Source organism: Podarcis muralis, chromosome 3 (assembly GCF_964188315.1).
Source record: "Podarcis muralis chromosome 3, rPodMur119.hap1.1, whole genome shotgun sequence".
Classification (NCBI taxonomy): domain Eukaryota; kingdom Metazoa; phylum Chordata; class Lepidosauria; order Squamata; family Lacertidae; genus Podarcis; species Podarcis muralis.
The window spans coordinates 43,812,356-43,827,385 of NC_135657.1; the positions used below are offsets into that span (position 1 = coordinate 43,812,356).

Here is a 15,030-nt window from a genome sequence, read left to right on the forward strand (position 1 = left end):
CTTTGCCCCCCCCCTTCTGAAAGTCAAAGTTTATAGTGCCCCCACCTGGCACCATCATTACATATCTCTATATATCTTTAGGTGCAAGGCAAAAACTTCCCTCTATAACCGGGCCTGGGGCGATTAACCATTTGTGGCCTTTTAGAAGTAGGTGGGATAGTTTGAATGTATGCCTCCCTTGGTTTTTGTGTCTCTATTGGGGGGCAGCGTTGGTTGATGGGTTGGTTGTAAGTTGCTTCAGGTTGCCTCGGGCAAGATAAAGCAACTAACAAATGTAATACTGTAAATAATAATAATACCCAAGACCAGCCAAGTTAGTTTGGAACTTGAGGCAGAAAATTCCATAACTACCTCTCTCCTTCCATTGCAGTAAAAATTCAATGATAGCCACTTAAATAACCATCCATTTCCTGCCCTTTCATGACCCTCAGTATCCAGGACCCTGCCTGACACTCCCTCGTGTTTGGGGCAGCCCAGAGACAAGTACATACTCTTTCAAGAACCTTTCCATGCTGTTGTTTTCTTTCAAGAATGTTTGCTTCATGGTTATCCCCTTCAGCGCAAAAGCAAAATGAGGAAATAAGAAATATTGATATAATGATTGTTTTCCAGAAGGCAGGATTCTGGCATGAAGGTATATGAAAGATGCCTCTGCAAAAATTCTCTCTGCCACAAAATTACAAAATGGCATAGAAATGATGCTCTCCAAATGTGAATAAATCCTTAGTTGATAATCATTCAGCTAAGGACTTGGGCCTAGTCTTGTAAGAAAAGGGCAAAAGCTCAACGGTAACTCAGCCGCTCGCTGTTGTTTGTCCCTCAGACAGTCTCCTTATTCCCTTGCAGCTGCCTTACCTTAAAATAACTGGGACGTTGCCTCTCTCATAATAGTTTCCTCTTTTATAATTTCTGTAACAAATATACAATTCACTCTGGGCAGAAAGCAACTATCCTTCTCCATCCCCTAACTCTCACAAGTTCTTACTGCAGTCCTGGAAGACCCTTGTTCCTCTCGAATTCTTGCCACTCGAACACCAAAGCTCATTTATGAATGAAAATTATATCCCACCCCGAGTCTTTCCTTTGCTTCCTCATGCCTGGGGGATCTCGCTTTCTCCCTCTTCTTCCTTTTCCTTTTCTATTGTTCTGTCCCACTTGGAACGTGGTTTTACATGTTTTATAATTGCACTGGTTTTATTTTTACCATTACAATCCTAATCCTTGGACCTTATCGTGGGTAAGAAGTCTTATAAATAAACAAAGGACTTTCCCATGCCTTTCCATGTTCCTGTAATCCAGAATACTAGCTTAAAATGGAAAATTATTAAGGAATCACAAGTGCTAAATGTTAGATATAAGCCAAGGAAGGGTTGCCTCAAACTCTAGTTCCATGGGTGGCATTAACAGGACGCCATATTGGTTGCCCTACAGTTACCCCAGCTGATTTCTGTCTATTGCATGATAGTCAAAGATGCAGAAACAGCCCAGGCTGGGTTTTTTTGGGGGGGTCAACTGGCAAGTATTAAAGAGTACAATCAAAAAGAGGAAATTCAAAAGTTAAAGTGCACACAAGCCCTCTAAATCTCCTTTTCCACCCCCGAAAGCTCTACTGTGCTATCAAAAGCTACCCTTCAGAAATTCAGCTGGTTTTCACCAGAGATGTCTCCCTCTTCATGTCTCTCAATTTTTTACTCATCCTGTGATTTCTTCTCCCAGTGATTTCTTCCACACCTAATTTCTAAATGCCATGGCCTAATTAAACTGTAAACTTTTCCTGGCTTAGGCCTGGTTTGTGAGGACAGTACTCTCTCATTGCCTTCACCCCATAAAAAAGCCATTCTATGTCCCTCACACAGGTCAGTGTGGTTATAGGGCAGGGGTGGATAAACACATTTCCAGGACCACTTCGGTTTTCCAGTGACACGCTGCAGAGTATCTGCAATGAGCTTTTAATTTCAGAACGAAAATATTTTCTTAAAACACTTTTCATGGGCAAAATGTATGCAGTAGATCTAGATATATAGCTATGTAGAAAAAACAATTACCGGTAGTCTTCATTGATTCTAGAATGAGATACTGAGTGGACATAGCCCATTCTATTTTACCCCTTAAATGTAAACCTTGGTTCCTGGTTTGTTTTGCTCCAAACAAACCATGAGCTGTAACTAAGGGTTGATCTTGCTCAACTGCTCATGCTGTGTTTGGGGAGGCAGGCCATGAGCCTGTGTCCACATGCAACAGTGAAACCATGGTTTAGATTTACCGTATTTTTCGCCCCATAGGATGCACTTTTCCCCCTCCAAAAATGAAGGGGAAATGTGTGTGCGTCCTATGGGGCGAATGCAGGCTTTCACTGAAGCCTGGAGAGTGAGAGGCATCGGTGCGCACCGACCCCTCTCGCTCTCCAGGCTTCAGGAAGCTCTGCGCAACCCTCGGGAGCCCGGCTCCGGAGGGTTGCACAGAGCTGCCTGTGCTCCTGGGCTTCCCGCAGCTCTGCGCAACCCTCGGGAGCCCGGCGGGAAGCCGCGCCAGGCTCCCAAAGGTTGCGCAGAGCTGCCTGCATTCCGAAGCCTCGGGCGCGCTGAAGAGCGTGCCCGGGTTTCACACAGCTCTCCGCAAGCCTGGGGAAACCGGCGTGGCTCCCTAGGCTTGCGGATAGCAGGCTATTCTGGGGCTGGGGTCAGGGGAAGCTCAGGCTTCCCCCGCGCCAGCCCCGTGCCTGGGGGGGGGTAATTTTTTTTTACTATTCCCCCCCCCCAAAAAAGTAGGTACGTCCTATAGGGTGGTGCATCCTATGGGGCGAAAAATACAGTAGGTAGCACAGCAGCTGCAAGACCAGGAGAGGAGTGAAATAGCCATAATAAAACAGCTGCTCCTCTTGGGTTATTCCAGCCTATCACAACCTGGTGCCCTGAGGGCCGATGGGTGTTCAAAACATTTGGCAAAGGTTGGTTTTTCTGCTCCTGCTTTCCCAGACACAGCCACTACTTTGAATTACTATAAAGGTAAAGGTAAAGGACCCCTGGATGGTTAAGTCCAGTCAAAGGTGACTATGGGGTTGTGATGCTCATTTTGCTTTCAGGTCGAGGGAGCTGGTGTTAGTCCACAGACAGCTTTCCAGGTCATGTGGCCAGCATGACTAAACCGCTTCTGGCACAACAGAACACCGTGATGGAAGCCAGAGCGCACAGAAATTCCGTTTACCTTCCTGCAGCAGTGGTACCTATTTATCTACTTGCACTGGCATGCTTTTGAACTGCTGGGTTTTAAGGAGCTGGGATAGAGCAACTTACAATGCCAGCACCTTTTTAAGGACTAAGTGCAGACTAGAGTGCTTTACACATTTCCATCACAGAATTGTAGTGCTGGAAGGGAACCTAAGGATCATTTACAGTCCAACCCCCTGCAATGCAGGAATGTGCAACAGTCCCATAGGGGATCGAACCTGCAACCGGTGTCATCAGCACTAAGCTCTAACCAACTGAGCTATCCAGGCTCTTCCAGCACCTACAACAAACTGATGGTAATAAGAAACCTGCTGCTCAGTCCTTTGCCCATTTAGGTAGAAGTCCCACTTCACTTGAGCCTCAAATAAACCAGGGCAGTGTTGTAGCTGTAAAGCTTACACAATGCTTTCTTGAGCGAGTCCTACCTTGACCTGTTCTCAGTAACTTGGAGCAAAACCATTCATGGCGCCAAGAGCTTTGCCTGCGCAACATTTCCAAAGGAAGCAACGTCACTGCTAAGGGCGCGATCCTACATAGAGTGAGATGGGAGTTTACCCCTCTCGACGCAGTGGAAGGGGACTTCCTCCAGACTAAACCTGCACAGCAGCCACGGTAGCGGCACGGGAGGAGGAAGCAAGCGATGCATGCAGCTGTGTAACCCCCCCCCCCCTTCCCCACACGAAAGCAAGCTGAAGGAGAAGATCTCCTTGCACCGTTGCAAAGCGCAGCAAATAGCAACGAGCTGCTGGACTTGCAGCCATGTTTCCTAAGATGTAACTCCCCCCCCCCCCGGGTTCAATAGCACTCCCCTTCTTCCAGGTTGCAGCGTGGATCAACGGGTTTATTTTGTAAAAGACACGAGCTTTGTGTCACACAGCAAACTATTCCCAAGAAGATCTAAACCAAAGAGCGCCCGGCAGCAGCACAGGCCACAGCGCGTCAAAGAAGCCATGCGCTGCGCGCGGGGCAGAGACCCCTCCCCACCCTGTAGGTTAGAAACGGTGCCTTCTTCTGGCCGCGAGGCACCCTGCTGCTGCCTTCCCTAACCCTGCGGAGGCCAGCCTGACCCCACCCCTCACCGCTTATGGAGGGAGGGAGGGCAAGGAACGAGGCTGATGTCACCAGCAGGTCTTTATAAGGGGGCTCCTTTTAAGAACGGTACATTTTGACGGCAGCTGATCCGGTGCAGGAGTCGCTGGTTAAAAAGGAAAAGCAAAGGCAGCCTGCGTTCCAAAGGGGAAATGCAGCCTTTACATAGCTGCCAGCATGTCAGACCGTTTAAACAAAGAAAGAGTTTTGGTAAGTTGTTGCAGACGGAGCCTTTTACTAACCGACCAGACTCCAATCCGGCCGCACATTTATTTGGAAATGAGATCAACTGGAATAATGTTGGGGATGGCACGGTGGGCTCTAGGAGCAGGGTGAAGCCTAGGTGTATCAAGCCTATGGGATTACAGCTACTGATTTGGACTAGGCTACAGATTGCACTCAAAAGCAATGACATATGCTTCCGAGTGTGTTCAAGGTTGGGCATGCAGAAATACAGACAATTGATCCTTGCTTTTCTTCTGCACAGCAACCCGAGTTGAAGAAGTTGCAGGCATACGAGGAAAGTTCCCAACAAAAGTCCCAGTAAGTATCTATTCTGTTTCCTTTTCCTTTGCCAATTACTGATAATTGCACATTTTCAAATTATCGAGGATTCTGTGCTTATTTAGTCACTAGCAAGTCACATTGGCATCAATGGATCTTCCTGCCCAGGAAGTGTGCTTAGAATTGCCGTCCTAGTTCTTGGGTACTATTGTGCAGCATGCTCTATTGCTACTTCACTTTAAAATCTGTTTCCTTCTTTCTTAAAAACAGGTTATTGTTGAAAGGTACCAGAAAGAAAAGTACCTTCCCCTGCTAGACAAAACCAAGTTTCTTGTGCCTCAGGAGCTGACCATGACTCAGTTTATAACTATCATCAGGTATGTAGCAAGGTCTTGCTAGGCTTCTAATTTTGTTGACTCTCCCTGCTCCTCTGCCTGCTTCTTTTGCTAATCTATTTTTGCAGCAAGACTTCTGAAAGAACTTGGAAACTATGTGATAATATGTACTATATTACTCAGCACATTTCTGTGATTTTCCCCCTCCATGCTTTGATGGGGCTCAGATCATTTGAGTTGCCTTGCAAATGATTCCTTCTTGTTTGCACAAGGCTGTGGTAAGAAATCTGTTAGATTAATGTTGTCTTTCCTACTGCCCGCTCCCCCTTGCGCGCGCGCACACACACAAAATTTTGAGATATATTCTCAGTGTTTGTATCAATGGTGATTAAAACACACACACAAGAAGAAGAAGAAGAAGCTTGTAGTTCCCAGATTTTAAAAATAAGAAAATATTTTAGCAAGGCTTCGGATTATTTATTCTAAACCTAGATCTGCTGATGAAACCTCTTGGAGACCAGGTTCCAAAGTGTTCTGCTAGTATTTGGGGAAAAAACTGATTACTTGTGACATATTGCAAGGTAAAGGTAAAGGGACCCCTGACCATTAGGTCCAGTCGTGACTGGGGTTGCGGCGCTCATCTCGCTTTATTGGCTGAGGGAGCCGGCGTACAACTTCCGGGACATGTGGCCAGCATGACTAAGCCGCTTCTGGCAAACCAGAGAAGTGCATTAAAATGCCGTTTACCTTCCCCCTGGAGCGGTACCTATTTATCTACTTGCTCTTTTGACGTGCTTTCAAACTGCTAGGTTGGCAGGAGCAGGGACCGAGCAACGGGAGCTCACCCCATCGCGGGGATTTGAACCACCGAAGTTCTGATCGGCAAGCCCTAGGCTCTGTGGTTTAACCCACAGCGCCACCTGTGTCCCTTAGACATATTGCAAGCTGCTTTTAAATCCTCCCCAGTTTCGAGAACTGTTTGTTATAAGGGGTGGGGGAACAGTTCAAGAACCATAATTACAGCACACAGAATTATTTGTGTAGTGTATGTTTGTGTGTTTCATCTGAGTCATAGTATTCCAAGCCTTTCTTGTCTGTAACCCTTCTGTCTTGGGGATATAAGGAACCTGCTATAGGAGACAACTCCTAGGGGCTGTGGGGGTTTCGGCCCCCACAACAAAATATTTGAAAGGGATTGGGGGGCCCCAAGTTGATGGCCATTTTTATTCAAATGGTGAGTGTGTATGTGGGCACTGTATCATGTGATCAATTATGCAGGGCAGGGCTTACCTGGCCCCCCACAGTATTCTATTCAAGTTGGCACCCCTGGAGCCTGCATTATGAAGTCTAGCTAATTAAGGTTAGCAGCAGTTGTCCAGGGCCACAGATTGCCCTCCCCAACCCTCGCTGCACAATATCATTTTTCCTGGGATGCTTTTGGCTCAAACCCAGACTGCGTCACATTCAGCCCTTTTTACTCTGCTGTTTTGGAGCTTTTAGAGGTCCTTGGAGAGCTTCAGACAGGAGGCAGCAGTCTGTAAATTTTGTGAGAGACAGACCCAGCGCAGATGTGACTCATGCTTTCTAACTACTTGCGCATTACAAAGATTGTGGGCATTCTAGAGCGGCACCTTTCCAGCTTGTTTCAGAATCCAAGTGGAGAAAAGTAATGTCAGACATGGCCCTGAGCTACAGCCTCTCTGGAGTCAGCTTAGGAAATGTGCTACGTTTCAGCAATCTGCCCTTGGTCCTAAGCAAGCGGTCTGACCTCTCTGACTGATACAGTTGTTTGCCTTCTCAGTTCACAACCTTTCCAAGGTGGAGTGAAATACAGAGCAGAGTACTAGGATTTTTCTAGGATTTATCTTGTAGGATAGCTTTCCTATCCTACAATTCCTATCCTACAATATGTCAGTAGTAGCTTGTTTGCATGTAATTTGTTACTGTACATTCTTAATAGTAGCTGATGAAGTTGGCACATATCCAGTGTTCTTACCCCCAATAAACATTCCACTCACTAGCTTCTTTGTGTGAAAATTAGTACCTTATTAGAAACATGTTAAACTTTTCCGCAATGCTTTTTTTTGGGGGGGGGGGAGGAAGCAGAGCAGCGTCTACTGGTTTCCCTAAAAACTACATTAAAAAAAAAGACTGTGTGTGTTTGTAACAATAGATATTTGTTTGTTTCAGTTAGACAGTGGGGAAGGAGTAACTTTGCACTACTCTGCTACCACCTAGAAATGTCTCCCTTTTTCTGGTGTATTCCTCTTGGAAGGCTAGGAATTGTCATAACTTTAGGTATTTCCTTTACCACCTAAACCTCGCTTCTGCTGATCTAGCTGTAGGATATAGATAATCTGTGTAAGTATTGGGGTCTGACACTTCTATAAACCTCTGGAAACCAGCCAACTGTCCTACTACCAATAAGCCTAGGTTCAAATACTTGCTTAAACTATGAATCTTGGAACCATTTCACAAATCAGCCCTGTTCAGTTGCTACTATCTCAGTCCAATAAATAATCATTGTACCTGCCTGATATCCCCTTCTTTTTCCCTCATGTACCATAATTAAACCATAATTTAAAAGCTTTTAGGGGATTTTAAACCAAAGTTTCCTGTTGCATCCAAACTGAGAAACTGTGGCTTTAATCTTATAAACCAGAATTAGTTCTGGTTCCAAACTATAATCTGACATAGCTTGGATGTAACTAGAAACTGTGCTTTAACAAACACTGAAATCTGTCTAACAGCAGTGCAAGAGAGAATGGATATATAAAAGGGAAGAAGAAGTGCCTGCACATTCCAGTAAACCATGGTTTATTAGACAAATATAATTCTTTGCTTCTTGGGGGATGGGATACAAATTTTTATTAAACTTCATGTTTGACTCTGCACCAATGTTATGTGCTAAACTGCTGACAAAATGTAAAGATCAGGAGTTACAGTAAGCAAAAACTTTCCCAAAAGTGATGAGCTTAAATTAGGGAGAGGATTTTCTTTAATGGATTTTGTTTGTTCCATCTTGTATCATTTGTGGCTATGTATTAAAGGACATTTAGCTACCAGTTTCTGTAGCTGAGGTCAATGCTGCAGATGACTTTCCCACTCAATCCATAACTAACTTGATGGACCCTAGGGAAACTGTAATCAACCTGTTTACTATTTCACTTGGCCTTTCTGAATATCTAAATGTCCCAAAACTTGTCTGAATGGTCACTGATGTGCACAACTGGGTGCATGATGGTTGATTCCCCCTTTCCAATTCCTAATGGATTGTCTTAGATATCTATTTAAGGAGAATTTGTTTAAGGTTTGCCTACCACCAGCCATCCTATACATGGAGTAAAAGTGGTACCCCAGTTTTCAGTGGCAAAACTTACACAAGCTGTAAAAATTTCTCCAAAAAGCCAGATTCTGGATTCCCTCACCCTTACTAGGCCATCTTGATGGACTGGAGGAATTTACCCACCTGTCAATCACCCAGTGTCACTGTGATGTCGTACAGCCCACTTTTCTTCTGTAGGTGTGAAAACAGTGTAAACTTCCCTTGAGTGAAGCCTGCCAATAATAAATGAGCCCAGTTATAAAGTATTCTCAAGGGTACAAAATCACTGAGTACATTGTCCTGGATTAGGATTGTATTGGCATAGCATGAAACAACTTGCACATTTTAAAGACTTTCCCTCTCTTTTCTTTGTTAACCCAGAAGCAGAATGGCGCTGAGTTCTACGCAAGCTTTCTATATGCTGGTAAACAACAAGAGTTTAGCAAGCATGTCTCTAACGCTGGCAGAAGTCTACCAGGATTACAAAGATGAAGATGGGTTTGTGTACATGACTTATGCTTCCCAAGAGATGTTTGGAGGCCTCTTAGCCGCTGGCAAGGGGAAATGTAAGGAATGTCTCCAGAAAACATAAGTGTTCTCTCGGGTGACAGCTATGTGGCTAGACAGCGCAGCTGTGAATCATGCGAGCTACCTGAAAATGAAAGGTGCTCTCTCTAAATGTGGGCTCCTCTCGAAGGATTCATGGTCCAGGAGTTGGCAGGACCCGACCAAAGAACCACGTGATGGAACAAACCATCCTAAATGAGTGACACGGACAAGTACTTTGTATTTCGCTCCTTTCCTGCCCAAAACAAGGTAGCAGGGGATGCACTTCAGTGTTTAAAATAATAATAAATGATGTAACTGCTTTTAAAGGTGGTGTTAAAACCACTACTGGAATACTTGCTTGCTTCCAACTCTGGTTGCATCTCTGGTCCAAAAACAGGTATTTCTGGATGGTCAGCAAACAGCTCCTTTAATTGAGTAACTGTGGTCAGTTTTGAAATCAGTACAAATCCATGGCTATGTCATCATCATCTTTGAGGGGGCACACACACCAAAGGAAGATGCACACAAGTGCAGAGAATGCCCCCACTGGGTAAGACCAGTGAAAAATAAAGGGATTTTTAAAACCAGGTCACATGGTCTGGGCAGGAATGATCTGCTTAGCAGCTAAGAATAATGTATGCACTAAAGATTTTACTAACTGTTTCAGAGTTACTGTAGCACTCTTTTGATTCTAATCCGTGGTGTTGAGCACTGCAAAACACAGAGCCATAGCTGGCTTTTCTATGCTCCTGCTCTTGTCTACATATACCTCCAGGAGGAATACCCCTAAGGATGGATTTACATGATACTACACACACACAAATCCATGTGGAAGTGAGTTTTATTGAAAGGGCTGAGGCAATGGCATGTAATGGGCCTCTTTCAGGCAGCACTGCTGCACATGGATCCCACTGCGCAGTACTTGTAAAAAAAAGCAGGAGTTGGTAGGGTGAAATAGAGCTCTGGCCAGGTAGGGAGTTCAGGAGCACAGCTCTCCAAATGGAGATATGATCAGTATGTGAATATTTACTGTGCCATCTTGTGGCTGTTTAAATTGAGGGGTGGGGAACAGGCGTTTTAACTAACATTGGAGCTGAGGCAGCAATCCTTGAAGCTCCAACAGTAGTTTTATCATGAGGCTGTGTTCTTGCCTTTTGAACTCTGTGCTGAGCTTTCTATATTTGGGTTTAAGATAAGATTGCTGCATAAAAAGGGCACCCTGTTAAAAACATGACTCCCGTCCGTAGCTAACAAAGTGCAAGGCAATTAGAAGCTCCTTGGTCCTTAAACCTTGTTGCTAAACTTAACCGCCTGAGCCTCTTGTGTCAATGTCATGTTTAAGATGGCCGCCTGTCTCTCAAGGGAACTTAACTGACTTGGGGACTCTCTTGAGTTGACAGGTCCTAGTCTCGCATAAGACTATCAGAGTAAGAGACCAGGGATGGGGAACTTGCAGCCCCTCCCATATGACTCCCATAATTTCTGACTATTGATCGATGGGAGTCAAATCACATCAGTTGGTTCACAGGTCCCCACCACACCCTTGGAAAACACCTTCATGGCTCAAACAGTATTTTAAATAGGTATTCCCTGCAGTGTGGACAACAATTCCTCCTATATATGGCACACAACTTGGTTTAATGGACCGCTAGCTCTAAGAACCAGGAAAGGGCCTGGATTCTGTATACAGTATCACTATGTTAAGTGGTGCTGAATTATCACTAGTTATGTAAATAAAGAAATATATATATATTGCAGTATATCTGTTAGCTTCCCCCCCCAAAAAATAAATATGGATTTAGACTTGTTAAAGTGGAGTTGCAACCCCATCTTAAGATCAGTTTTCATCTACCAGTTACATCTCTCAAAAGCCATTCTCTGTTGGCATCCTTGATGTATGAGTCGTCCTTTATTTGTTTGTTTTAAGAAGCTGCTGTGCTGGCCTACCAGCGTTCCTGTTTGAAAAGAGAACCTTGGCAAATGTTAAGGGTATGTGCTGTCTAGTCTACATTTTATGATTCTGCCTGCAGCTGGTGTGTGTACTTGTACTGTATGTACTTTGTTGAAAGCCATTTTTTAAGGGGGGGTGGGACTTAAAAACAAACAAACCCATGGAGTTTTTGCCATTGCAGAGCTTAAGGCAACATCACCTGTTTAGCAACAGCAGCATTCTTGTGTCTTTTCCGATGTCACTGCTGGCCAGGGGCAGAGGAAGGGGGGGCGGGTTGACCCGGGTGTCACCACTGAGGGGAGTGACAAAATGCCTTCCCCCCAGCTGTAGGGCGGCTGAGTGGGAGGAGGCAGGCAGACTCCTCGGAGACGGAGACCCTGCGGAATGTCCTGCCCCGGCTGACCCTGTGGGCGGCTGGCCCCACCCCTAGGCGCAGGCCATGTGCGCCGCCCCAGGCGCCCGATTGGCTGGCTCCACCGCTGCTGCCGGCGTATAAAAAGATGAAGAGTCAGAGTAGCAGGAATGGATGGTAGTTTTCAAATACCTCCTGCAGGAGGCTTCTCACTTTCCAGCCATCTGCTTCTTGATATCCTGTATGAGAGACTTAAATGGACATGCTAAGCATTTAAAACTCTGGAGTAGTTACCTTACTTGTCTAAAGTACAGTGGTACCTCGGATTAAGAACTTAATTCGTTCCGCACAATTTCTGTTCTCATCCTGTTCTTAACCTGAGGCAAAGTTCTTAACCTGAGGTACTATTTCTGGGTTAGCAGAGTCTGTAACCTGAAGCGTCTGTAACCTGAGGTACCACTGTAAAGGGTTGAAACAATGGTGATGTCACTATGGGAAGGATGGACTGAAGGAGAATTAAAGCAACATGCCTAAACATCTCTTGTCTCTAATCATGTTTCTGGTTTCCTGTGAGTGAATGCAGTTTGAAGTACAGTAAGCCTCACAACTTACGCGGGGATAAACAATACAGTGAGGAGGGGAGCCACCTGATATCAATAGGCAGAGAGTTCCAGAGTGCCACACTAAAATATTAATTTTGTACAAATGTGGAGCGGGTATTCTGTGGCCCCTGTAATGGTGCCAGTCCCACTGATTAAAATGGTCAAGCGGGTATGTTTTGTTTGTTTGATTGTCTTCTGTACTTCCCTTCATGTGAAGATCACAGGGCAGTTTACAATAAAAAACACACAAAAATGCATACCATAGTAACAATGCGCCCCTCATCCAGTATATATGGAGTAAGGCAGGCTTCCTCAACCTCGGCACTCCAGATGTTTTGAGACTACAATTCCCAGCATCCCTGACCACTGGTCCTGCTAGCTAGGGATCATGGGAGTTGTAGGCCAAAAACGTCTGGAGGGCTGAGGTTGAGGAAGCCTGGAGTAAGGTGATCCTATAGGTAAACTGGTCCCAAGTAGTTAAGGGTTGTATGTACTAATAGCAAACTGTTCATAGAATCATAGAATCATAGAGTTGGAATAGACCACAAGGGCCATCGAGTCCAACCCCCTGCCAAGCAGGAAACACCATCAGAGCACTCCTGACATATGGTTGTCAAGCCTCTGCTTAAAGACCTCCAAAGAAGGAGACTCCACCACACTCCTTGGCAGCAAATTCCACTGTCGAACAGCTCTTACTGTCAGGAAGTTCTTCCTAATGTTTAGGTGGAATCTTCTTTCTTGTAGTTTGGATCCATTGCTCCGTGTCCGCTTCTCTGGAGCAGCAGAAAACAACCTTTCTCCCTCCTCTATATGACATCCTTATATATATTTGAACATGGCTATCATATCACCCCTTAACCTCCTCTTCTCCAGGCTAAACATGCCCAGCTCCCTTAGCCGTTCCTCATAAGGCATCATTTCCAGGCCTTTGACCATTTTGGTTGCCCTCCTCTGGACACGTTCCAGTTTGTCAGTGTCCTTCTTGAACTGTGGTGCCCAGAACTGGACACAGTACTCCAGGTGAGGTCTGACCAGAGCAGAATACAGTGGCACTATTACTTCCCTTGATCTAGATGCTATACTCCTATTGATGCAGCCCAGAATTGCATTGGCTTTTTTAGCTGCCGCATCACACTGTTGGCTCATGTCAAGTTTGTGGTCAACCAAGACTCCTAGATCCTTTTCACATGTACTGCTCTCAAGCCAGGTGTCACCCATCTTGTATTTGTGCCTCTCATTTTTTTTGCCCAAGTGCAATACTTTACATTTCTCCCTGTTAAACTTCATCTTGTTTGTTTTGGCCCAGTTCTCTAATCTATCAAGGTCGTTTTGAAGTGTGATCCTGTCCTCTGGGGTGTTAGCCACCCCTCCCAGTTTGGTGTCATCTGCAAATTTGATCAGGATGCCCTTGAGTCCATCATCCAAGTCGTTGATAAAGATGTTGAATAAGACCAGGCCCAAGACAGAACCCTGTGGCACCCCACTAGTCACTCTTCTCCAGGATGAAGAGGAACCATTGATGAGCACCCTTTGGGTTAATTGTTAATTGAGGTGATTTGCTAATGCTGAAAGGGAAAGGCATGGGTCACTTTCTCCCAAACAATTGAGAGCAGTCAAATAATATTTTAGTGTGGATTGGCTGCTGGATTTATTAATGACCAAGAGCGGTTCTCTACCTTAAAATGATCAAAAATTGCAGAAAGGGAATAAAGAGTTACTGCACTTTCAAGAAATATAAATAAAACCAATGTGGTGGAGCTTTGGGGAGGTTAAGCATCCTCTGCTGATTATACACAGGAATGAATGACTGAACACTGGCTTGGTCTGGACCTCCAGATGTATCCCTCTCCTGTCTTCCCTGTAACTGTACATCCAGTGTGCTAATAAAAATGGTCCAAAAAGACATACATCCCATGTAATAGAGATTAGAGATTAATATGTCCAGTTCTGGGCACACAATTTGATGTTGTCAAGCTGGAATGTATGCAGAGGAGGACAACCAAGATGATCAAGGGTTTGGAAACCAAGCTTTATGAAGAACGGTTGAAGGAGCTGGGTATGTTTAGTCTGGAAATGAGAGACAGAGGAGATATGATAACCATCTTCAAATATATAAAGGGCTTTCATAGAATCATAGAATCATAGAGTTGGAATAGACCACAAGGGCCATCGAGTCCAACCCCCTGCCAAGCAGGAAACACCATCAGAGCACTCCTGACATATGGTTGTCAAGCCTCTGCTTAAAGACCTCCAAAGACGGAGACTCTACCACACTCCTTGGCAGCAAATTCCACTGTCGAACAGCTCTTACTGTCAGGAAGTTCTTCCTAATGTTTAGGTGGAATCTTCTTTCTTGTAGTTTGGATCCATTGCTCCGTGTCCGGCTTTCACATAGAAGATGCAGCCACCTGTTCTGGAAGGTAGGACCCAAAGCAATGGCTTCACGTTACAAGGAAGAAAATTCTGATCTGATTAAACATCAGGAAGAATTTTCTGACAGTAAGAGCTGTTCGACAGTAGAACTGCCCTGAGACCTCTGAGTATAGGGCGGTATGTACATTCATTCAATAAATAATAATAATAGCAGTTGTGGACTCTCATTCCTTGGAGGCTTTTAAACAGAGGTTGGATGGCCCTCTGTCATGGATGCTTTAGCTGAGATTCTGGCATTTCAGGGGGTTGGACTAGATGACCCTCAGAGTCCCTTCCAACTCTACAATTCTATGATTCTACAAATTGATTGACAGCAAGTTTGCGAGGCAACCTGAAAGCATCCCCCCCATGAATATGACTTAATAAAAAAAATCTGTCTTGCAACTGATCTCTCTAAGCGGAGGCCTGCTTTTTGTTGCCTCGGGCCCCTAAGGCATCCTGAAATAGGTGTAAAATGCTCCCATGATTACAGCCAGCATTTTACACTTAATTTGGCACAGCTGTTAATGTTTTTCAACAGCAGAAAAAGAGCCCAGGTTGTTTGGCCTTCCCTAGGCAGGGAGGGAGGTGTTCAGCTGCAATAAGTGAGTAATCATCCCTGCTTTGGGCCTCTCCAATAAGCAGGTCACAGAAAAAGTTTACAACACTTCTTGCCAAATCAGC

At 45.0% G+C, this 15,030-nt stretch overlaps 1 protein-coding gene across 1 annotated transcript; it reads left to right on the forward strand.

Annotated features, from left to right (window-relative positions):
- Positions 1-4,154: 4,154 nt before the first annotated feature.
- MAP1LC3C (microtubule associated protein 1 light chain 3 gamma) lies at positions 4,155-9,349 on the forward strand. Its single transcript, XM_028724119.2, has 4 exons — positions 4,155-4,526; positions 4,804-4,859; positions 5,091-5,197; positions 8,862-9,349. The coding sequence occupies exons 1-4, from the start codon at positions 4,469-4,471 to the stop codon at positions 9,070-9,072; spliced, it is 432 nt and encodes a 143-aa protein (XP_028579952.2). The 5' UTR covers positions 4,155-4,468; the 3' UTR covers positions 9,073-9,349.
- The last annotated feature ends 5,681 nt before the right edge of the window (positions 9,350-15,030 follow it).